The 23,621-nt window shown below is 43.3% G+C and overlaps 1 protein-coding gene across 4 annotated transcripts in view; it reads left to right on the top strand.

Annotated features, from left to right (window-relative positions):
- Window positions 1-1,535: 1,535 nt before the first annotated feature.
- Window positions 1,536-23,621, top strand: part of nrp1a (neuropilin 1a) — a 52,808-nt gene continuing 30,722 nt past the window's right edge. For 2 of the 4 annotated variants that reach the window (XM_029842658.1, XM_011621600.2), the window contains exons 1-4: window positions 1,537-2,056; window positions 3,237-3,671; window positions 4,595-4,769; window positions 19,911-20,092. In XM_029842658.1, coding sequence (XP_029698518.1) covers window positions 3,557-3,671; window positions 4,595-4,769; window positions 19,911-20,092 — 472 coding nt within the window. In that variant the 5' untranslated portion in view covers window positions 1,537-2,056; window positions 3,237-3,556. Of the gene's footprint in view, window positions 2,057-3,236; window positions 3,672-4,594; window positions 4,770-19,910; window positions 20,093-23,621 lie in introns of all 4 variants that reach the window. The other 2 variants (XM_029842659.1, XM_029842660.1) reach the window with 2 other exon arrangements.

The raw sequence follows: 23,621 nt of genomic DNA, 5'->3' as shown, positions 1-23,621 counted from the left end.
CTCTTTCACAGAGTGCATGTTTGGGTTGCTGAAACCCTCCTTAAATTTCAACGTGTATCTGTGATCTTCTATTACTCTCTATTGCCCCTTCAGACATGATGTGGTATTACAGCAGATGTGATAGCAATTTTTCTCCATCATTTCAGATGGCCTCGAAGTGACTGTAAGCTCTTGTTCCTGTGTTATCCATGCAAGGGGAGTTAGCTCTGCATTTGACAGAGATGTCCAGGACTATTTAACATTTGTATTATCGGGAAGTCAGAGAATTACCAAGTCTGAGATGGGAATAAAGCCACCTGATCTTCTGTCATCCTCTTCTCTCTCACTTTAGGAATCAAGTAATCACATGGACCGACTGAAGGTTCATCCTGTTCCATTGTGATGAGCAAAAGGTTTTTAAAAAAGGGGGATTTTTCTTAAAACATTGTATTTTTAATGTATCCTGGTTTGACGTAACACTACATATATTCTTTTAAGACAGTTATTCATTCCTACAGTCCACAGTCCGAATATTATGTGTAAAATAAAAAACAGAAGGCTGCGGTTCTGATGCACAGGAGGAGCGACTCAGATCTCTGTGCTGCTCCCCAGCTCTGATGCCCTCTACAGGCCTGAATTCTCGAACTGCAGACCTGCTGCCTGATCGCACTCAAACGTTGCTTAAACAGCAGAGAAGCTGCATGTTCCGTGTCCAGTCTGACTCAGAAGGCCCAGCAGCGAGAGGATATATCCTCTGGACAAGGAGCAGGATGGAAAGCCCTCCTGACAGAAACGTTGTGCGTGGAGACTGACTGTGACTGAGTTGTTAATACCATCATCATTTCTCTCTTTAATTCTGGTTGTGGTGCATTCAGGTACAAAAATGACAGCAAAAAAATAAAAAAAGTCTTACGTTTTCCGGTAAGATCGTGGCCAAACTCAAAGATTGAGTCGTTGAATTTTCCATAATTTTGATAAGTCACAGACGGATAGACAGACCGGCAGAATGTCTGTCTGTCTAAGCACCAGCAGAAAAGGGTTTCTGCGCTGGAAAAACCGCTGCAAACGGAACATTTCGGTCCATTAACTTTTCTTATTGGAACTTGTGTAATTACTAGGGGTGTGGATGTAACAACTGCCTCATTAATGCATACATGCAAACATGTTTTGAATGAAAACATCAACCTGATGTTAAGTGTGAGCTAATAGTCAAGTACACTGTTGCGTTTCATCGCCTCCGTCCAGCTCAGCCCCCGCTTGATTAGCCTATTAAGACAAAGTTAATTTGATTTTGCTGAAATGAGATTAACTGGCAAATGCTAAGGATGCTTAACAAGCTTATCATTTTCAGTTTACTTAAGAGAAATATGTTTTTGTTTAAAAGCTTTACATCCTTTTTTAGCGTTACTTCTTTAGCTGAGACGCAGGCAGAGACTTTTCTGCGGATGGTTGAATGGGGAGCTGCGTAAGTTCCACAAACTGCAGAAACGGAGACACGGACACGCGCATAACGAGTCACGCACGCCGCTGGTTCCTCGTAAAGGGGCGTGTAGAGCTGGCAGGGACTCAAAGCCGCTGCATTTGCATCACAGATGGAACCAGGAGCGGTGGCGCACGGAGTCCGCGGAATCCTTTCAAACTTCTTTTAAATAAAACTGGACTTTTGTGTTCACCCACAGAAGCTGCGGCTCTGTGACGTTTGTGGGACTATTTGTCCCTCTCGCTGGTGGGATTTAACTTGTGACGGCGCTGAACGGCAGAACACCAGAAAGCCGGAGAGACCAGCGGGGAGGAGGCTTGTCTGTACGCGGAGAAGAGAGCGAATCTCCCGGCTCGGCTGTGCGTCTTTGCGCGGTAGAGAGCGAACGGGACCGTCCTGCGGGTCAACCGCGTGAAATACAGGGAGCAGCTGGGAAATAAGCTGCTCTCCCCTGAGCTGAAGAAAAAAAAATCAGGTGTCGTTTCTGAGAAAATCGCAGGAAAGAAATAGCAGGAAGCCCTTCGGATACTCCACGCATGTTTGAAGTGGACAGAACAGGGTTGGATGCCGGCGGGGTTGCGAGTGTTCAAGACGCAGGTGACTGCAGCTGTTTTCTTATTTTACTTTTAGTGTTTATGCCTAGAGCACGATAACTGCTTAAAGAATCAGAGTCTGCGTTTCTTCCAAAATTCATGACATTTTATACCATTTTCAAACACGTTCCCGTCTTGTGACTTAAGTTGAATCCATTCTACCATGCATATTGAAACTTTTTAAAAAAAATAAAAAAAATGTCCCAATCGTATTACCATGCATCATGTCTATAGGACCGGACTGTTTTTATGATGCAGTTGAGCCGAGCATTCATCTGATCTGCTCCCTTTTATGCAGTGTGACCCATTGAGGGGGGCTTCCAAGAAAATGTCTCTAGGCTGATATAATTTACGCTTTAATCAATTTCCTTTAAATTCCAGTGCTCTACTTTGATGGTGTCACTGTTGTGGGACATGTTTTGACTACTGATGCTTTTGGATACGACTAGTGCGTAAAAGGACAGCAAGGAAATGAAAGACGGAAAGACACATTCTATTATTTATCTCCTGGAGGGAGAAAAGTGGGCCTGTAATAACGCTGCAGTGCAGATATAATTTCACAAGAGTGGCTAGGTCAGTGTGGGACATGCTGTGTTTGGAAGGCACACTGAGGAACTTCAGTTGATCAGTTCCGTGTGTCAGATAAGATGTTTAATTTCAGACGGGGGACCTCGGCTTGCTGCGATGGCTGGGGTCCAGATTCTAACCAATGTGAATGTCAGTGTTCGCCACATGTCATATTAGGTGGTCCTGGTGAGGGGAGAGTCCTCTTCTGTCTCCCTATAATACTTCTATTTATTTAACGGTAGAAAGGGACGAAGGTTTGAGAGAGAGAGGGTGGGAGGGAGAGAAGGAGAGAGAGAAAGAGAGAGAGATGCCACTTAACTGAGCGCTAGTGCGCTCTGACTCAGTGTGCATCTCCGTTTACACATAAAGACACGGAGCTTCTCTCCATATAGCTCTGCTGTAGTTGCGCTCAAGCCAATCATCAACCTCCCCGGTTCCCCACAGAGGGGCTATAGAAGTAGAACTTTGGGAAAGGGGTGTAGCCTTGTCTTTACACTCTTATTTGCATCGGTAATAGTGAGTTCAGGCAGAGTTTGGGATTCATCCAGAGCGCTCGCAGGCACAGTACGCATTCCCTAACCTGACCACATCTCCGTCTCTCCCTTCTTATTCCACAGCCCGGGATTACCTCCTACCTTATCATTTGACGGAGTAAAGCGACTTTTTCTAAGGAGTGGGACGTTTCGTTACTTCTCTTGGTTTCTTTTGGAGTGGATATGGAACAGTCGGTGCTGGAGAGAGCTGCGCACCCGGCACAGGCGAGAGCCAACAGGAGCTGAGCGGCATGATGCGAACGACCTGAGCCAGCAGATACAGCAGTTTGTTTTTTTCTTAAAAAAAGTAAATAAATAAAAAATCAAGACAATATTCAACCCAGGAAGAGGGACTAGATTCACCCCAAAACCCCTTAAGGAGTTTAATTTTTGGCGCTTTTTGTATGCGTAATTTTCTTTTCTTTTCTTTTTTTTTTTTTGAAGAAACAAGGATGCATTGTGGATTTGTCTTTATCCTGTTCATGGGAATCTCTTTGGTGGTCAATGCTGTCAAAAACGGTAAGTGTGAGACATGATATTTATATAGATAAAGCCTGTATGTACTCTAGAAAGCTACTTATCCAAATATTATTCTAAAACTTAACCTTTTGTGAGCTCCGTTGATCTTTTGTCAAACTGGCAGGACAGTCACCTTCCATATTCTACTAAGAACTCCCGAAAATCCCCTTCTATTACATGTCGTTAATGCTCAATGTAGACTTTATGGACACAAAAGCGCCTTTATGGACATAAAAGTGCCTTCTAGGTCAGTCTTCTTTACATAGAATAGATTTTTCTACCGTGCTTGGTGCGTTTCAAAGATTCATAACCGCGATTTTTGTTTTGATTGCACAATTGCACGATCGTATCACAACGAATGTCTTTTCCAACACGCACACCTAAATTTTACGACACCATCAACGAAAAAGTGCGCGTTATGAACCGCGATGAAGTTCAAAAAAGTTCGACCCAACCGAACAGAACTTCCTTTTACAGATTTCGTTTTTAAATTTTACTTTGTTTCTTCAGTTGTGTCCAGTTTGATTACGTATTCTGTGAGTCCAAAGCACAGATGGCCAAAGACAGAAAGTTTTTTGGTACAAACTTGCTGGATTTCAACGATTCAGAACCTCTTTGGAGCGTCTTCAGTTAGGCTTTTTTTTTTTTTTTTAAAGAAGTATGCTATTTATTACTATTATATCACGAGTTGTTTTACAATAATAGGGAATATTTAGCATTCTTCCCCCCGATTTGATATGAATAAAATATCACCAAGGGAACACAATAAAACTGGAGTTTTTATTCCAGGTAAATTGTTTTGGTTTGGAAAATTTACGATTGGAGATTCAGTAAAAATCGATGCAATTACTATAATATTTACTTTGTGTATTGTGCACAAAGGTGTAAACACATCTCCGTTACTATTGTCACTCGTCCTGCAGATAAATGTGGAGGCAACATCAGAATCTCGTCGGCCAGCTACCTCACCTCGCCAGGATACCCCATGTCTTATGCCCCTTCTCAGAGATGCACATGGGTGATATCTGCGCCTGGTCCCCACCAGCGGATCCTCATCAACTTCAATCCGCATTTCGACCTGGAGGATCGCGAATGCAAGTGAGTCGCGCCGCCAGTCTGAGCTCTTCGGGAGCAGAAATGCGTAAAACAACCCATCCTGAAGATCATATAAAAGGAAAGAACTTAACGCATTTTTCAACTCTGAAAAAGTGGGTGAGCGACAAAATGGAACTGCAAAAATTAGCCTTCTGGATTTTTTTTCTTTTCTTGGTAGGGCTCAATTTGTGAAACCGCACTGTGATACGTTTATTTATATTTGATACACATAAATATATGTGGGTGGGGGAAGGGATGATGGAGTTCGGGCCCTCTTTTCCCTCGTGCATTGCACGTGAAACTACGCCATCTAGTGTCCGAAGGCTCCGAGAAGCCGCCGGCTCTGCGCGACATGAGTTGCAGTTTCACCCCTGCCATTTGGGTTTAGAGCGGGTCATCTTTGTGGAATGAAATGCCCCCCCCCCCCCCCCCCCCCCCCCCCGACACACACACACACACACACACACACACACACACACACACACACACACATTACACAAACACAACCATCTTACTCTTCACACAAATACATACAACCCCTACCTTTTCATAATACACAATCTCTCCTTTGTTACTTATGGCTGTCATCTGATTCCAACTCACAATTAGCTTTCAGTACTAATCTAAGTGGAAGCTCTCAGTGACAGTTAGTTACTGATCCTTATTTGACTTTAAGTTGTGAGCTGTCACATTCAACAAAAGGTTAACGGCTAACTTGTTGTCAGATAGATGGTTTAAGCTGATGAAATCAGAGAGAGACAGTAATGTGATGAGCTGGTGTCAGTGTGGTTGGCCTAAGGTGAGCCTCAGCCCGTGCAGGCTGCCTTGTGCTGATTACCCCGTCCATGCATGCGTGGTTTCGAGAGCGGGTGTCGGTGCCTCTGCCCTGCTCTTTCTAAGCTGTTTATTTTCGCTGCAGGGCTTGAAAGACAATGGGGCTCTGCTGGATCCTGTCACTGTATCTCCGATCCACCCAAAGTCTAGACCCTGTGCCTCTTTTTGTGCTCCCTCACTATACATTTGAATGCTTTTTACTGTCATTATTAATCCTGGATTTTATTCTGGCGTTAACCTTATTTTTAACTGCTGTCAGAGATTTATGGCAGGCTGAATGCGGCTGTCTTTTGAAGGCTGGATGCTCCTTGACACTACTTTCAGGTCCAATTTCAGCACCAGAGGGACTATTAAACTGTCCAAGATTCTCAGTTTGAAAGAGGGCGAGGAAAGGACAGGAAGTGAGGGGTGGGGTGGTGGGTCACAGTAACAATGCTTGTTCTAATCAAATTAGCCAGGAATGAATTTCCTGTGTCTAAACACATGCAGTAAAACAGATTTTAGTCCCCCCAGGCTAAAGATTGGCAGCCCCCCAGTTGAAAATTGTGTGGACTTTGTTTTTAGGTGATATGACGACAGATCGCTAATCTCAGTTTTTTTATCATCTTTTGCAGCAGGTGGATTTTATTGTGGGTGTGTGTTGTGACGTTTGTGGTATGTTATACCTCATTCAGAGCAACCCAACCATATCAATACCTATATTCAGGCCCCTCTAAAGAGTCGCGCAAATGGCTGTGCTAACAAATGACATCTAAACAACCACAAAACCTTCTGTGATTCACGTGGGCCACACAGAACCTGGCCTGTTTCCTATTTATAGCAATATACCGTTTAACTTTTAAAGTTTTAATGGAGTGGATTTTCATGGGCGTCTAGTTCATAATGTGTTTCACCATGTGCGACTTTATCCATGAAAGACGAGCCATGTGGCCAAGAAGGTAACTTCATTTCCCCTTAATTCCAAATTACAGCATAATGTAACATGAGAGAAGGGTTATTGTGTTAATCGCTGACAAGGCATGTCAAGGGTAACCTGATTATAGGAGAGGAATTGTTTCTCATATCTCTAGACAGTAGTTTGGTGTGATCTGTGTTGGAGTCAATATGTTCTTACAAACTCCCCTCACCAAACAAGGCCATGCAGAATGGAAACTGATGAGAGCCTGAGTGGGGCTCCTTATCTGATGGACTGGCAGGGCGGGTGGAGGTGAGGAGGAGGGCTGCGATGCATGCTTCAGTGCACTGCCTTGCAATCTAATTAATGGGTAAATGGAACACACATGCACCACATGTTCCTCAACATGGCTGTTATCAGCAAACCAAACAAGAAGCACTCAAAGTGGAGCTCGTCAAAGAAAAAAAAAAGGCCTTTTTGCTGAGTGCCATGATGGCGTTCGGTGCACGTGCACACTACCCTTGACCGGTTTGTTTGGGCAAGTGCAGAGGCCTCTATCATGAGAGCAGGAGGAGGAAAACACTTCATCTCAGAGATAAGGCGACTAAATGAGCCCTGCAATTCTAAATGCAGAACGTGTTTACCTTTCACGCATGGCTGTAGACTTTCACAGAGCAGAGTTTCAGGGGCCACCCCTGCCACTCTCCCAGCTCACAAAGTTGGAGGCAGAGCCCACATCAAGGCAAATATGTGACATCAGTTCAGCTTTGAAAATCAGTCGAATGAGCAAGGTAAGCTCAACTTAAAACAACCCTGAAGTAAACAGGCTGACTTTTGTTCAAATCCATTCCATTCTCTGTTTTTGAAATCTGATAAGGCCTGTCTGATTCTGGCGTCTGAATCCAAGCAGGTGCCAGGGACCTCATAACACAGATTTATTTAATTTATAGGGTGGATAACTTGAGTTTTGAAGGAAGTTTTGGTTCATAAATAGCTGACAAGATCATACTGAGCTACAAGCTGTTCTCACCATCTTCTTCTTTCCAGCCCAAGTAGGAGAACCAACTTTCTATAGACATACTGGACTCCAGACAACATTATGAATCATTGATGGCACCAGATTTGCTGACTGAGCAAGAAGAACTTTTTCAGCCCAGTGGAATCTTTCGCAGGCAGTCGGTCTAGGCTGCACTGTCAAAAACAGGGGAAAAGGAAGAAGCTTCAGTCTCTGTGCTTTCCTCTTTGTCTGGAGGATATTTTTCTGAACTCCACAGAGATTTTAGTGAGACACCTTGTGCGGAGGAGTTCTAGGTGGATACAGTTTAGCTATATGGCGGGTGCCAAGCAGCGGGTACGTTTGAGGAATGCTGTCTCAAGGGGGATTTCAAAGACAACCAAAAACCTTCCACCTCACCATATTTTTAGAGGTCTGAAAGTATACCTGTGTGTCTGTAGCTCAATGCTTTGAAAAGCGCGCTTGCCTCCTTTAATTGTCCCCACTCTCTGTCCCGAGTGCCCCTTTACACCAATATCCCTGCTGGGAGCTGCTGGGCCTGCTGGGAAGGCAAACATTCTTTGCACGCACCTTCCACAATAGACATCCTGCCCTTCCTGGCATTCCTGACAGGCCTGGACTCCAGGGATGACTAACAGCAACTTTGGGGGGAGTTGAGTCAGTCTTTGTCATGTAGAACCCCACGAACTCCTCTGAGATGTGGTCATAGGTCCCTCCAGAGAATGCCACTTAATTCTAGAAAGAGAGGGTAGAGAAAGGATTTGTGGGAAAAGATTCAAGCCTGACTACATCATCACTCCTCTTTTTCCCTTTATAGTAAATATGATGTATATAATGTATAGTCATTATTACAATAACATAAAAGAGTGGATGGAGCTTCCCTGTTGGGGATCAGTAATAACTCCTAACTGAATCTGAAATCAGCTCTCCTTACCACTCTCGCTCCCTTCTCATGCTCCTCTGTAGAGCAACCATGGACAAATGCGGCTGTGTGACCATTCAGCCATTGTCCTGGTGAAAAATGAAGGTATTAGCACAACAGGAATCTTTACTAAACTGTTGTGTGGCAGTAAAGATTTTGAGAGAAGATGGCCAAGGGTACAAGCCTCGATGACGTTTTTAATGCTTTTACCCCACATGGTGCTTTTTTTCAACTTTTCTTGGCTCGTTTTGACTTATTTTCTATTGGTGTCAGATGGCTTATTTCCTATCACAAGTAACAACACCTCCGTAGCTGGTTGTCATAGCAACCGACAATGACACTATTGTCATGCAGCCCACAATTATGTATATGATTTCACACACAAAACAATGCGGCATATGGAGGCGTTTGTGTTTCTACTTCTTGCTATGTGGTTAAAGTAAACATGAGCACATTATTACACAGGTTATTATATATCACACAGGACAGAGAAGCATCTGTGCATTGTTTCAAAGTGAAACCAAAAAACACAGACAACAGGATAAAACCCAAGCTGGGTGATTTTTTATAGCCAGCGTGTTGGACAATAGCAGGACAATAGCAGTCAAAATTATGCACCTGGCCTTTTCCTCAGACTCCAACCGTTCACAACAGAGAACCAATTGCATTTAAAAAATTGACCATGAAAGGCCTGTCAGAGAGCAATCCTATTTGTGGTATTGTTTGCTCTTCACAGCAATTAGATCAGACCTTATTTGGCACTGTGGGAAGACTTCCAGATGCAAATGTGAGCACATCTTACATTTCATTGACAGTACATCCTCCTGTTTGGCATCTGCAAAACATCCTTTTACATAGAGGCTGAGAAATTCAAAGCCAATGAAAGCCTCAGCCTCAGCCAGTGTTTCACCCTCTTAATTAACGACAGGGCAGAATAGGCAGGACAGTAGACAGAGATGTTGCATCACAAAGCTATTGACCTTCACTCTCATTACTCTCATTTCTGCCCTTCATTTCTTTTAAACATGAGGGGCTGCTCCCTGGCTAATGAGTGGGATTAAAGTGGACCCATGCACATGTGTGCCTGCATGTATGCAATATGCATGTGACCATGGGGTTGACAGTCCTCTTTCTTTCATCTGCTGGTGAAGTGTTTCACCTTGGATGTTGCTTGGAAGGGCAGTCTGATTGAAAAGCATTCTGGCCGTGGCATCTGCCATCCACCCCGCTGCTCTGTCACCACTTTGATTCATGCACCGCCTGACCAAAACCAGGAGGCGAGCCACTCTACCTCACAGCAGGAGGGGGGTCCACTTCACAGTAGAGGAGCAGGAAAACAGGAAAGAAGGAGGGGAAAACACAAAGACTAGACAAGGCCTGCACTCCTAAATATCCCAATGCATCAGTCACATATCATCATACAGTCTCATGCATATCTTTGTTGCATTTCTCATTTTTATGTGGGAGGTAGTGCCCCAGGAATGAGTGTCAGTAACCTTTATCTGGCATGCAGTTAATGAATTCTTCTTTTCCTGTCCAGTATTAGCAATACAAACATCCTTATATGGAATTTTCTTGTGAAATAGATCAGTGACCTACACAGCTTAGAGAAAAAAAAATGAGATTGCCAAATTTGGCCTTTTCTGAATGTGGACTCATATTGACAGGAAGAAATTGCTTACTCATTTTTCATTCTGTCACACAATTCAATACGGCCTTTTAGTTTGCAAAGGACAGCCAGCAGTAGGTGCCCCCCCAACCCCCAACCCCCAACCCCCACCCCCAACAGGTTATTGTCACTTACCTGTTTTTCTTTCTATCAAATGATATTTAAGTGTCCCCGGGGAGCATTGATGAATAAGGAACAAACTCAGTTCAGGCTATGTGGGTAGGGAAGCTTCAATCAGGGGTGGATCATGTTGAGATTACACCTCCCAATGTCTTACTTCTCCTCCTGTCACAGAGGAGAAAGGCAAAAGAAAGCTTAGTTTAGCTGAACTGATCAAAAGATCTACTTTAGTACGCCGTGTCAAGGCTTGTCAAACAGGTTTCATTCGGTGGTCCAACCTTGAAGGGATGTGTGACTTTGACTGATGTGGCCCTGGTCCTACGCTTGCCACTTTGTTTCCCTCACATTCTGTTGCTTGTAGATCCTCAAGCAGTGGCAGGGAGTAAGTGCTCGACCACAAGGTCCTTCATTCAAACAATCAGGCAAGTCTCCAGAGAGGTGCTGGGTGAAGCAAAGTTTGTTTGCAGTGGGTAAAAGGGTTTTGTAGTTAGGAAGTAAAGCCAAGCACTTGCCTGTCTCAGTCTCACATCCCTGGGACAGGAGAGCTCTGTGCTCAGCAGGCCATCAACTCATCGGTGTTTCTCTACCACTCAGCACTGCGTGATTCGGCAAAGGCGTCAAGCCGACAGTGATTGATGGGGTGGTACCCCACTGCACTTGATTCAATTAGAGCCACTCACAGTCCCTCTCTTTGTTTGCTCTTTGCTGGATCCCTCCCCACTAAATTGACATCATTAGTTGTAGTCTTTTCTTTTGCATCGCACCCACTGTTCCAATATTTCCCTTATGACTTTATTTCTTTTGTTAGGTAGCTGGGAATTGACTGTAAATTTCAGCCCACAGCAACCATTGTGGCATTATCACAGTAGGGTGGTTCTGAAAGTGCTATTAGCAGGCCATATCTCTGGTGAGTGGCCAGTCTTTATAGAATGTCTGTTACGTACATAGGGATAAGTAAGAAGTCCCTTAAAACCTTTATGTGAAAACCTTCAGGGTGTCCAAAGATGATACCCCAGGACAGTCAACTTTCATGTTGGCAAAAAAGTTCAAATTTTATGCGAGAGTCACCTTTGGGATGTAGGAAAATGCTGGCTCACCTTCAGCACTTAGTTCAGGTCTTCAGTGCCAAGCATTCAGCCTCTTAGCTCAGTAGCACCACCGAAGCAATGCAGTGCCTGGCATAAGGCCTTCACAGCATGACCTGTTTGGCTTTTGAAGTGCTGCATCACTGGAAAAAATTAAGCTTTCCCTGCCCAACCAGACCAAAGCAACCATGGGAAGAAAGATGTGGTTTTAAATGGTAAATATTGTATTGATGAGCTCATTCGCATTCCAGGGAAATTGAATCCTTACTACATTTCTTAGCCAACATGTATCTATTATTAAACTTATTTTGTTTTGTCCCTCTGCCTTTTACTGTCCCCAATGTATTTTGTATGGTCACAAGTTTCCTGTGTGGTTTGCCTTCAGGTTTGCTGCTTCTGGCTGACTATTCCTGCTGTATTATACTCAGTTAAGGAGATAGTGAGGCTTTACTGTCTCTCTACCCCCCCAGCCAAGCAGTTGCACATCCAGCCAGATGACCGGGTCATGGAACACCCAGCCCAGACTGCTCTCTGACCTAGCAACTCTGCAGCCCCCCCCCCTGCATTGAGTACAGTGAAAAGAATAAGAAGAGAGAAAGAATGCCAGAGAGCGGGGGTGGGGGGTGGGAGTGAGTGGTTGGTTGAAACATTTAATTGAATAATTCCCAGTGCAGTTATTACTTCTATTGCCCTCAGGCCACCAGCCATTATGGAGCCATGTAAAAGAAACTTGCTGGTGGGAGGATGTTTCATGATACTTCCTTAGCTTCATCCCAGCACTTATTTGTCAACCTTATTTGTGTAGTTGCAACTGTGACATAAATTCAACAAATCCCTGTGAAATTCCATGGGAATTTTGCCCATTGTTTTAAATGCGTATCTGCATTTCCGTAATTGCAGCTCAAGATTTCAAGGCACAGCACCAAAGGCATTTCCTCGTTTGATGCTTTCAACGACTTATTTGAGACTCAAATACACAAATGCACCAAACCTGTGATATTCAGCCATTTTCTACCACAGAACACAGATTGACAAATAAACAAACAAATAAATAAATAAATAAAAAGAAACACAAAGAGAGTCCAGTGAACTAAGTGAAAGAAACTTGTGTTTCCACAGAGCTGAAATAATCCAACACTCCAGTCACTGCTTCCTTTATATTGGCCGTTTTTCATTTGCATATTTTAATAGACATTTTGAAGTCCTTCAAATGAGTAAGATTTGAGTGTTAATAATTGGGGAAAAAAGTCAATCAATGGATTACAATGCTTCAAATTTATTTTTAAACTAGAATAAAATAAAAACAACACATTTAAAGCCACATTGCGTGTTACAAAAAGTCAGGATGGATTGATCGGTTATTTACACGTCTCTCTTTTGTTTCTCTTCCTGCTCTTTTTTATCAACTGGAGCACTTACAAGCCTTAGTACTCCTATATCTCCCTCGCCAGTCTGTTTCCTTTTCACCCGGCAACAGCGTCATCGCACCTACCACACTTTCTCTCTTTTCCTGCCCACTGCAGAGACGAGAGATTTGAACAGCACCCAAAAGCTTTACCTCTGTTTGACCCCCATCCTCAACTCCCCTCATCTTCCCCCCTTCCTCCTCTGCTCTCCTCCTGTGGTCTCCTCCTCCTCCTTCTGCTTCTTTTGATTCCTCTCACTGCAGCCTGATCCTCTTGGCCCAGACGCAGTCCATTACTCAGCAGGGTGCATCCCTAACTTTTCCCAGCAATCTGAATATTCCATTCTAATATTATTGTTTGGTCACCGCCTGGTAGGATTCAAAGTTATGCTTCATTCAGTTCCCTGTGAAGTTCAGTAGGTCACTGGCGCAAGGATGCTGACAATACATGTTTCCTCATGTTTCTTTTTCTTGTCAGACCCCGATGATACACATCCATGTCCACAGGGGCAGGATATCCAGTAATCTTGTGTCCACTAACAAACGCCACCCTTTTCTGGCACACTCCAAACAAACGGGACACTGTTCTTGATTTGACGTGGCTAAATGTCGTTAAGGTCTTGACAAAAAAATATCCAGATTAGCAGTGAGCATAGCTGAGAATTTCTGCCTTGTTTAATCATTAATGGCAAGGCAGGAGATGTGACACCCAGTTAGGATTAAGACCTGCTTCAACATATTATTGAAGGAAAAAGCAGAAGAAATCAGTTTGTCTAGGTAGACCTTCATCTTCCAAGGTGATTCTGGCTCCAGTGACTTCAGTTTCTAAAGTCTGACTCTGATACATTAAAAGTCCAAATATATTCCCATTTAATTGATATGTCCTGTCCCAAGTGTGGTTGGAGAATCTGAGCATCAGTTATATTTTCTTCTAGAATATACTGCAATATGAGATGAGTTCAGGTCCCCTCAGTTTGGGATGAGGCTTAAAATTCCTACTGCATTACTACATCATCATTATACAGTAGGCTGGAATGAGGCTGCATGAAGGGGGGGGGGGGGGGGGCATGCAACATAAACATAGTAAGGGCAGTAACTTTACAAAGGCAGTCTACACGTGTTAGCCTGCTGTGTCACACCAGCCCCACATGTTATTTTTACCCTTGACTTCTCATTGTAGTATCATCTCAGCCCCACCGCAGACCCCTGTGGAGGATTCTCTCCTCGCTCACCTCTGTGTGCCCCTCTCTTCTGCGTAATCAGAGATTCTCTCAAATGTCAAGTTGGAGCCATTCGCTGCTGTAATGGTTCCAAGAAATGACCTGAAGTGCTTCTCTTTCTGCCCTTTCCCTGTCCACTTTTTTATACTTTCCTATCGCATCTTTAAATCTCTCCAGTTGTTTTTTATTCCTAATGTCAATTTTCTATATTTGTTTCTGGGTTTGTACAAACTCATGAATCCTTTTTGACATTGATTCAGGGAATCGTCATCAACAAGCGGCGGTATTCTGTCGGCATTGTCATGCATTACTGGATTTTATTTTGAAATTCAGCCAGTATCCACCAAAAGTAGGCCTCTTCACATTAACATCAATGAACAAAATATCTTGAATACTAAAATTACAAAAAACACACTATGTATTGACAAACGTAAGTGGTTATCATATGTAAAAACAAAATCTATCAGTTAAGATCAGCATCTTACTCTGCTGCCTTGTTTGTCTTTTTCAGTCACGAGACCGGCTTTGCTAGGTAGCAAATGTCATCCCTCCATGTTTTAGGAATGGATTTTACATTTGGATTCAGTCAGTTTCAGTGGGAAACAGATATTTTGACTGATCATTTCTAACGCTGCCCTTTCTGATCCAAACAGAGGACTGTATTTTCTGGCTAAACTGTTGATACATAATTCCTTGCCACTGTTGCTTGTCTGGGGTTAGGCCCTGGGATTTTGGAAAGCGCCTTGAAACAATTTTGATTGTATAAGACGCTATACAAATAAAGATTGATTTGATTTGATTTGATAATTGCTTGCATTGAATTATGTTGTTCTGACCTGTTTGTCATGCTCCAGATTATTGTCATTTTAAGCGGTCAAATAGGCACAGCTATGAATGAGGCCTCGGGCATGTTCATAGACGTCCATGGGAATGGGAAAGTCAGCTGAACTTAGTCCTTACATGTGAGGTGGGGGGAGATATTTAGTCAACACACTAACAGAGGCAGCTTTTGTGGTCACTTTTATTTCCCCTGCCTGTTTTTACCCTCCCACCCTTATGGTTCTAGGTCACAGCAGTATGAGCCGGTTCTGTGCTCTATAAAAAAAAAAGACCCCTCCCCACCCCGCCCACATACAAAATGTAAAGGGTTAGGGCTGAATTCACTATCTCAGCTCATGCTCAATAAAGCAATATTGTGCCAGCTGCACAGGGAGGGGGGATTAAATAATTGGGTGTAAGTAGCCAAATTCATTCATCTGATTGTTGACGGCAGCAGTGTAATTATGAAGGCTAATGGGTGGTGGCAAACTAAATTCATCACTGCTAATGAAAACTTCTCTTCACAAGTGTGAGTATGCAGCTTAGGAAGGGCCACAACATCGAACCATGTTCACCATGCGACCGTGTTCCAACCTGTGGTGTCGACACTTAAAGAGGCCAGCTGGGCAGTTGTGGCAGAGCGTTCCATCTTTTTTATATCTTCCATCCATCCATCCATCCATGTGGCAACATCATAGCGAGCAAAGCAATTGTGCCCTCCTGCCTTCACTGACAAGCCACCACTTCTGAACCCATCAGCTGTGATTGGTTGGCAGTTTATCCTGCCATGTGGGTTCCCATGTTGAGATGCTTTCAACAGTCTGCACATTTAGCTGAAGGAAAGCTTTTGAAAATTCATAATAAACATTCCTCGTGGAAATAGTTTCAGAAATTTAGCGGGAAAAAACAACCAATAATGGCCGTTTTAATTTATCTTTACATGGTGGAATTATATCTAGCATTCGGGGAAGACATGAAGATGCATCTGCTGCAAGCGCGAGTCACTGGTGTGAATGTTTTACTGATTCTGAAGGGAATAAAACAGTTGCAATTTGCTAAACATGTGCTGCAAATATCCCAATAGGAGGGAGAATACCTCAAGACAAACAGTTGTAATAGTATCAGCCACCAGGAACAGTTATACACTTATAGGTCATCAGCTCCTCCCTAATGGCTCCCAAATTTCAATATTTTGCCTATAATCGTTGCTAAATTAACTGTAAACAATCATATTTACCTCAGTTGAAAAAAATTAGGCTAAATTTAACTGTGTGCTTTGAGTAGACTGAAGAATTTTGAAGAACGATATAGTAGCTGCAAGTTTTGTTCTTTAATGAGGTTTCATTGTATCTTTACATTCACTCAACATTGATTTGGGTTCACGTGAACCGAGAGCTTCCTGTAAGGAGACATTGCTCTTGAATGCAACAAGGCACAGATGGGAAATTGATATCCTCTGGGCACACTAAAAGTATGTTGGATAAGCTCCTCTTATGTTCATGATTTTAGTTTTTCATTTATTTTCTTGGAGACCCAGGTGACACTTTGTAAGTCGTTAATATGAGAAGTCGTCAGGAGTTTGAGTTCTCTGACAACTGAATACAAAATGCTGTTCTCTGTTGATTTCCCTTGGACCCACAGAGCTGTCCCAAGTTAATTTCAGAGGTCTTTTCCACCTTTTGACATGGAAGGCGACATGTTTTCATGCAGTAGAACATGTGCTGTGACAGCCACCAGAGAGAGGAACTGGGGCATTTGTGTTTTTATCCATCCGAGTGGATGAAAGTAAGAAAATCTCTTGTTTTGGTGATTTCCATAAGTTTGAGCTTATAAATGGCCTGATTAAAAACTCTAACTGATTGTATGAGGCTTATACAGTCTGTCGTGGCATTATTCCATTGCCTCTGATATGGTTCTACAAAGGCAACACAATCTAACAGACATTTATAGTGGGAGGAAAGATTATTTCCATGGGAAAGCTTCAGGCAATATAACCGTTATATTGTTAGGCCGGTGGTTTGTCGCCTTCTCTTCGGCTTCACGAGGAGGGCTAATGTTCTTGTTTGACACTAGCGGATTGCTTTCTCTCTGTGCCTGCAGAAAGAAAGCAGGCTAATACATTTGAGTCGGTGAAGCGAAGGTCGTTGAGAATTACATACATTCAAACCTCCGCTGCCACCAACCCCAGCACCCCTCTCTTTTTCTCCTTTAATTTCCCCATTGGATTGGAAAACCATTTTCACTATTAGCAGCGTGGTAGGCAGCTCAACGTGTGTGTATGTGTACACATGTTTGCGTGTGTGTATGTGTGGGGCCTGTGTGTGGCAGGCCCACCCAGACCCAAACAGTATAGATGGATAAATAGGTGCACGGCTCAACTGGACTTTATTTTGACAATGAGTAAGAGTGACAACCATGCGTTGCTGAGCAGGATTTACTGAATAGAGACACGCCATTCATGTTCTCTTCTGTTACAAGTCACAAGTTCAACTTGGAAATTTGCATTACAGTTATGCTGTGAATTTATCCCTCGTCTCCTCGATGAGAATCTAAGATCAAAGCCTTGTTGGAAGCCATTGTCCACTTATCCTAGTAACCATTCTGGGGGGCTTAAAAAGAGACATCTTACCCTTTCCAGTGTGCACCACCTGCAGATGTTGCTCTTGTGCCTAATCTGTGTTTTATGTGCTTGGTCAGAAAGGTTCAATCTGAGGTTGGTCCAAAAGGGTGTAAATCTTCAACTACAGGAGAGGCCCAAAATGTTGGACCACATTGTTACATCCAGGATTTTTAATTAAATAAAAATAGAAATTATCGTTCCAATTTTTTTCTCCCATTTTTCTGAGCTTATACATGGAGACCTGGGTAATTCTCTCCCATCTACGGAATCACGGCCCAAGAAGTGAGCCGTCACGAGGGTTCCGACCACTTGATTGGAGCTATTTAATGCGGCTCTTCCAAGCATAATGTCCTCCAGATGATAAGGGCCTGGTTAGATGGTATACTTGAGCAGAACAGCATAAAAAACATTGGAGTTCTGGCTGACACATGAGTCATTTAGGCACAAATAGAGACATTTTCAAAAAGGAGGTCTGTCTCTTTCCTTCCTTGCACAGCGAGAATCCCCAGGGCGTATTCTCTCTGCCATCTGCATCATTTCTCTCCCACTGTGCCGTCTTTTACAGGGGGGACATCCAAGCTGTAGCAGCAGAGTGCAAATGCAATAAACAGCTTTTTCAGGAAGTGTGGGGAGTTGGAATTGAGAGTAAAATTGGAGCATTCTTCTTGTTTAGGTGGTGAATAGGGTGAAATGAAAACATGATGTTAATCGACTGTTAATGGGGCTGCAGTAAAATCAGAATGTGCATATGTTTAATGCTTAGCTTAAGGTTTTCTGTTATGGGGGGGTTTGGCTTTAAATTCCTCACCACCCGCATAAATATTTGCTCTGGTGACTAAAATAACAATGATGTCATTGCAGCAGAAAGGAAAAAAAACTAGGGGAGCATTTCAAACTAAATAATGAGCACTGTTTAGCTGCAGAGGATGGGGGTGGAATGACGTTGTAAACACCACGTGCAACTAGTATTTTTTACTGCGCTGCAGGTGATAAAGTCAAAGAACAAAGTGGTAGTTGTGTAAGGTGAACTCGGTTGTTGCCACAGGTGGAAGACGTCTAAAAACACTACAGGGAGGAATAAAAAGAGGTGCTTAAGGAATGGACTTATCATAGAAGTTGAATGCTTTCATTGAAAAATGAGGTTCCACGGACACAAACCTGTGTTAGAGCCAGTTTTCTGTCCAGAAATGTTCATCCTACATACTAAAATTTTAAAGAAACAAGAGACTTGACAGCTCTATGTCATCTTAAATCTCCGAGCGGAAACAAGAGTGAGGTCATCCATCCTTTGACACCTCCTCAGGGGATCCAATTTTCAGTATCACTTCAGGATGTCTCTACATTAAGTTCCTCTGTTCCGCTAGCTGAGTCCAATAAATTGTTGTAATATTCTGATAAAAGCCCAAAAGATCTGCTTTCTCACCTCCTCTGTCTCACCTCTCGCCTCTCCTGAAGATGGAGGATGAAGTCAGTAGAATTGCTTTTATTGGGTCTCAAATGAAATTGCAGGACTCTTGTGGCACGTTATCAAAAGCTGGGCAAGAATGTTCCCTTAAGTGGTGGAAAAAGGGGCAGGTACAAGCGTTATGGACAATTAAAAACTGTGGAAACCTGATCTGAAATCTGCTTCTGGAGTGGAGCTCACAGTCAAAACACAACATGGAAAAGTCATCTGAGCCGTCACATGTTGGCACACATGCAGAAGTGAAAAACCAAAAAACCACAAATCATATTCATTTAATGTACACTGTTAACAAGGTCCTAAATGCACATGTTGATAACCAGAAGGTACTTAGACTACCCTCACCACCCATTCAGCTACCATCTCCAGTTTCACATGCCAGAATGTGTGTGTGTGTGTATGTGTGTGTGTGTGTGTGTGTGTGTGTGCGTGTGTGTGTGTGTGTGTGTGTGTACCTACATTTGTGCATGATGGCTCCTTTTCTCAATTTCAAAGTTATTTTTCCTCTTCTGCTCCTAAACTCTGTGCCAGCTCAATTAAGTGGCTGTTGCCTTCAATAGCTGTGGGTCTGAAATTCCATTTGAATGTGGTGTGTGATGGAGCGTGTGTGTGGAGCAGCTCTAACACCTGCTCCTTCGATACCCTACCCTGAACCTCCGTCCAGGATAATAGTTCTTTCTGTGCCCATTTTCTCCTATACAGCTGATATGCACACGCACAGTTAGTGCATGGCTGCGGTTCGGTGGTAGATAAACAACTGGTCAGCGCACACACATGTGTGTGTATGTATGTTTGTAAATTTGGTCAATATAATAAAAGCATAGACTGCCCACCTGTTCTCTGAGTTTCAACCTGGAGACCTCATTAGCACATAATGTTTCATGTCCACTACATTGCCTACACAATATGCTGTGCTGCCCTGCATTCAGATGCTCCTCTGAGAATCAAGGACTTGTAAGGGTTGTGTTAATTATCACAGTGCAACTCACTTGTACAGAACCTGAACAAGAGCAGATTTGACAAATGAAACCAAAACCTGTGAAATTATTAAAGCCACATCCCCCATTGTCTTGCCCAGGTATGACTATGTGGAGGTACGAGACGGCGTGGACGAGAGTGGTCAGCTCGTGGGGAAGTACTGTGGGAAGATTGCACCCTCCCCGGTCGTGTCCTCGGGAAACCAGCTCTTCATCAAGTTTGTATCCGACTATGAGACACACGGAGCAGGTTTCTCCATCCGATATGAGATCTTCAAGACAGGTGGGTGGCCTGCACACAGATGCTCTTAACTAAAATCATGAATTTGCTTGGTGAAGTCACTCAAACGCAGCCACAGTGACCTTCTCTGTCAGCATTCTCTATATGTGTTTACAGTCATTGTGATATAATGAAGGCGCCCGAGCTTAAAATAATGCAATCACAGTATGGGAAGCAATAGGCTCGATTCAAATGCAACAAATCCCAGGTCCATATGGGCTGTGAATGTAGCAGCTTTTTCCATTTGTGAATTATTATACGATTTGCAACAAATGTCCGCCATCTTGTTGGATAACAGTGGAGCAGCCTATAATCGACCTTTTGGGCTGTTTCATTCTAGAATCAGGTAGCTGCTTATTATGAGGTTTCAAAACAAAGGACAGCATTTCCTGTTAGTTTGCTGACTTCCTTCGGGTAGATTAAAAAGAGGAGGTGGAGTGGAGTGAGACTTGAGGGCAGACAGGTGCTACAGATTCCACTTTCATTAATTAACCTTAGCAGCAGTCTATAGGATGCTCCCCCTGGTGACCTCTGAGACATGATGAATGGCCCGACCTTCCCTTTAATCTGGGCTTGAGTGTGTTGGTGCTTGTGTTTGTTCGCTTCAGCTTCTGCGTGTCACCAACATGGCGGGGCAGCTGCTGGAGTCTATTTACGAGATCAAAGCATCACTCCACCCCGACATTGGCAAACTCATCTGCACACATCACCTCATCCCCTTGATAGGCTTGTTAAATCTACTACATTCCTCCCACAAATAGCCCGGTATTTTCCAGTCTCATCTGTTTGCCAGCACTAATTATAAATGAGGCATGTTGGGCACAGCGGTGATAAGAGATGAAACTGATGAGCATGCACACGGCACTGAGATGAAAAGAATGTGGACAGAAGGTAGTCGGGGGATAAATTCCGGACATGAAACTCGTGTTTCAAGAACCTTACCTGTGAAGTCATTGCAAGTAAAATTATGTTATTTGGTATCAAGGTGCTATCGAGCAATTAAAGGTAATGCTCAGAGGCTGAAGTACTTCAGTATTCTATACATACAGACCCTCATTATCCTTGGGATTTATTCTGTGTTTTGACTACTGCAGCTCTGGCCGTCGCCCAGAACAAGGCTCCGAGATCAATTAACAGCTCTGTTTGTTAAAGAACCGAGCTGGGAGTCAGAGTGGGCAGAATAGCCAAGCTTATCAACAAGCAGGGTATTAGCTGGGAAAACATTGTGTTTGCTAATACATGTAACATTAATGACGGCACACAGATGTTCCGATAGCGTAGAGTGGAACGAGAGGCTCACACTCATGCATGCCAATGAAGGGAAATGCAAAGAATGCGAGTTGTTTATCACAGCTAGGCCTGGGGATCAGGAATCGCAAACGCCTTTTATCTGGTGGAGTTTTTTTATCTCTAAAAACAAGCAAAGGTCATGTGAAAGATGAACATAGCCACAGAGGAGAGCTATGTAAACACATGCTCCCCATCGGAATCGCATGCCAACTTGCCCATGTGTGTTTACATATGCCGGCATTTAAACTATAATCTATGTAAATAGGCCTTCACACATGGTAACATGCTGGCATTTGCAGCCTTAGCTCTCATCAGTGGTATTCAGTGTAAAGTTGGTCCTGAAGGGAGCAAGTCGTGCAATCCTTCGTCCCATCCAGCCGTCTTAATTAGCATGGGCTATTTATTTTATAGCCTGCAAATTGGCAGAAGTGCTTCATTGGTTGATGTCTGGTGAGAGACTGAGCGTAAGATGGCGCAGATGAGGAGGGTACAAGAGAATAGCTGGGGAAGGAGCCATATTTAGGCTGAACAGAGGAGCTCGACGAGATCTTTAGTGTTATAGTAAGTTCAGTAAATGTTTCCATCGGCCAAAATCTTCCCTTGATGTTTGACCCTCCAGGCCTACAAAGTTCCACGCTCCACCACCACTATGTTAGTTTCCATTTCCACATTATTATATGAAATTTATTAATGACAATTCAATGGGATAGGGTTGAAAATGTCAAAAAAGAGAATTACCTACTGTGTCTCAACAAAAGAAATTTTGTTTTTATATTTTGGTGCTTTCTTTGTAAGAACACACCTGTGAAAATAATTTCAAGGTTTATATGTTTCAGGGAGCCTAACAGCAGCATGTTCTGCTTTAATGGGCTCCTCACTCTGATGGCATAGGTCACATCTGTGATGGAGACAGACTGTCATCACACATGGGCCTCATAGAAACCAAAAACAACAAAACTTTTCCAACAGGAGCCAACGGGAGGCTACCAGACCCACCCAACCTCCCACTGCCACCCCAAACCCAGCCCATCTAAAGACACTATGTCACAGAAAGCTGGCAATGCCATAAATACCAGGTCAGCACTGAGCTGGTTCCTTTCCGTTCCATCTGTTTCGATGATGTGCTGGCTTCAGGTTAATGTTTAATGCACCGCTGAAAGGGTTAATTCTCCAGTGACAATTAAACCCCCCATCAGTGTGGCATAAGGATAAACAGGGGGGTGTCATGGAAGATTGTAAACCAGGCTAATGATCAGCCAGAAAGCAGCACGGAAAATAAACACTGGTGATTTACTTACCAGCCCAAGAACAACACCTCCAGCCCCTCTGTCTCCGGCCACTAATAACCCTCACCAAGGAGCGAGGGGGAGATGGAAATAAGGAGAATGGATATGTGGGTAGGGAGACAGAGAGGGGTTTGAGAATGAAAACAGCACAAGGCTGACACATTAAATGCCTGTTCCCTGGCTCGGTATTGTTTTAATGATTAACCTTCAGCCACTGTTCAGCTTTCAGCACTTAAAGCAATAGAGATGCTCCATCATCAGCAAGAGTAAAGCACTGAACCGCGCTGGCTTTATTATCAAATCATATTTATTTAATCTTTATAATAAATCTGCAACACTTGCACAGTTGAAATCAAAGCCCCATTAAATATCAGTTTGCCGTACTGTTAAACAAACCCTAATCCCTGAACGTAGGCGAAGCTGAGTGACACTTGTTTATTCCCAGTCCAGAGAAGAAGAGCGCCGTATAAACAGGAATCCATTACAGCTGGCAGTAAATGTTTGAGAACCCTCTTGGAGGTTGCTGGTTAATGTTGTGCATTCAAGGTTATTTCCTTTCCTCTTCCTGTTATAAACTCGGCTGTTTGTTTAAAAAGAAGCAGAGTTTGTTGTAGCTGTTATATCTGGGATTAAATCAAAGAATGTGTGTTTCCTGTCAGCCTTACCTTTCTACCTTCTTCTACCTTCTTCTACCTTTCTTATAGAAAATAGCTGATTAAATAATTAATAGATAATCACTTCCCAAACTCGATTTTCTTAGTCAAAATAAGAGAACTCTCTGAGAACTCTTGACTAAACACTTCACATAGAGGTGTAGATGTTTGCATTTATATGCGATTGCTGATGGACATGTAAACAGGACGGTGGATGGTCTGATTCCCAGGAAGTGTTGTTTAGCAAGATATCCCATCCCCTGGAACAAGGAAGGGCGCTGATTGCATACGAGACAGCTTTCA

Source organism: Takifugu rubripes, chromosome 10 (genome assembly GCF_901000725.2).
Source record: "Takifugu rubripes chromosome 10, fTakRub1.2, whole genome shotgun sequence".
Taxonomy (NCBI): domain Eukaryota; kingdom Metazoa; phylum Chordata; class Actinopteri; order Tetraodontiformes; family Tetraodontidae; genus Takifugu; species Takifugu rubripes.
This window is presented reverse-complemented; position numbering and strand designations above follow the sequence as displayed.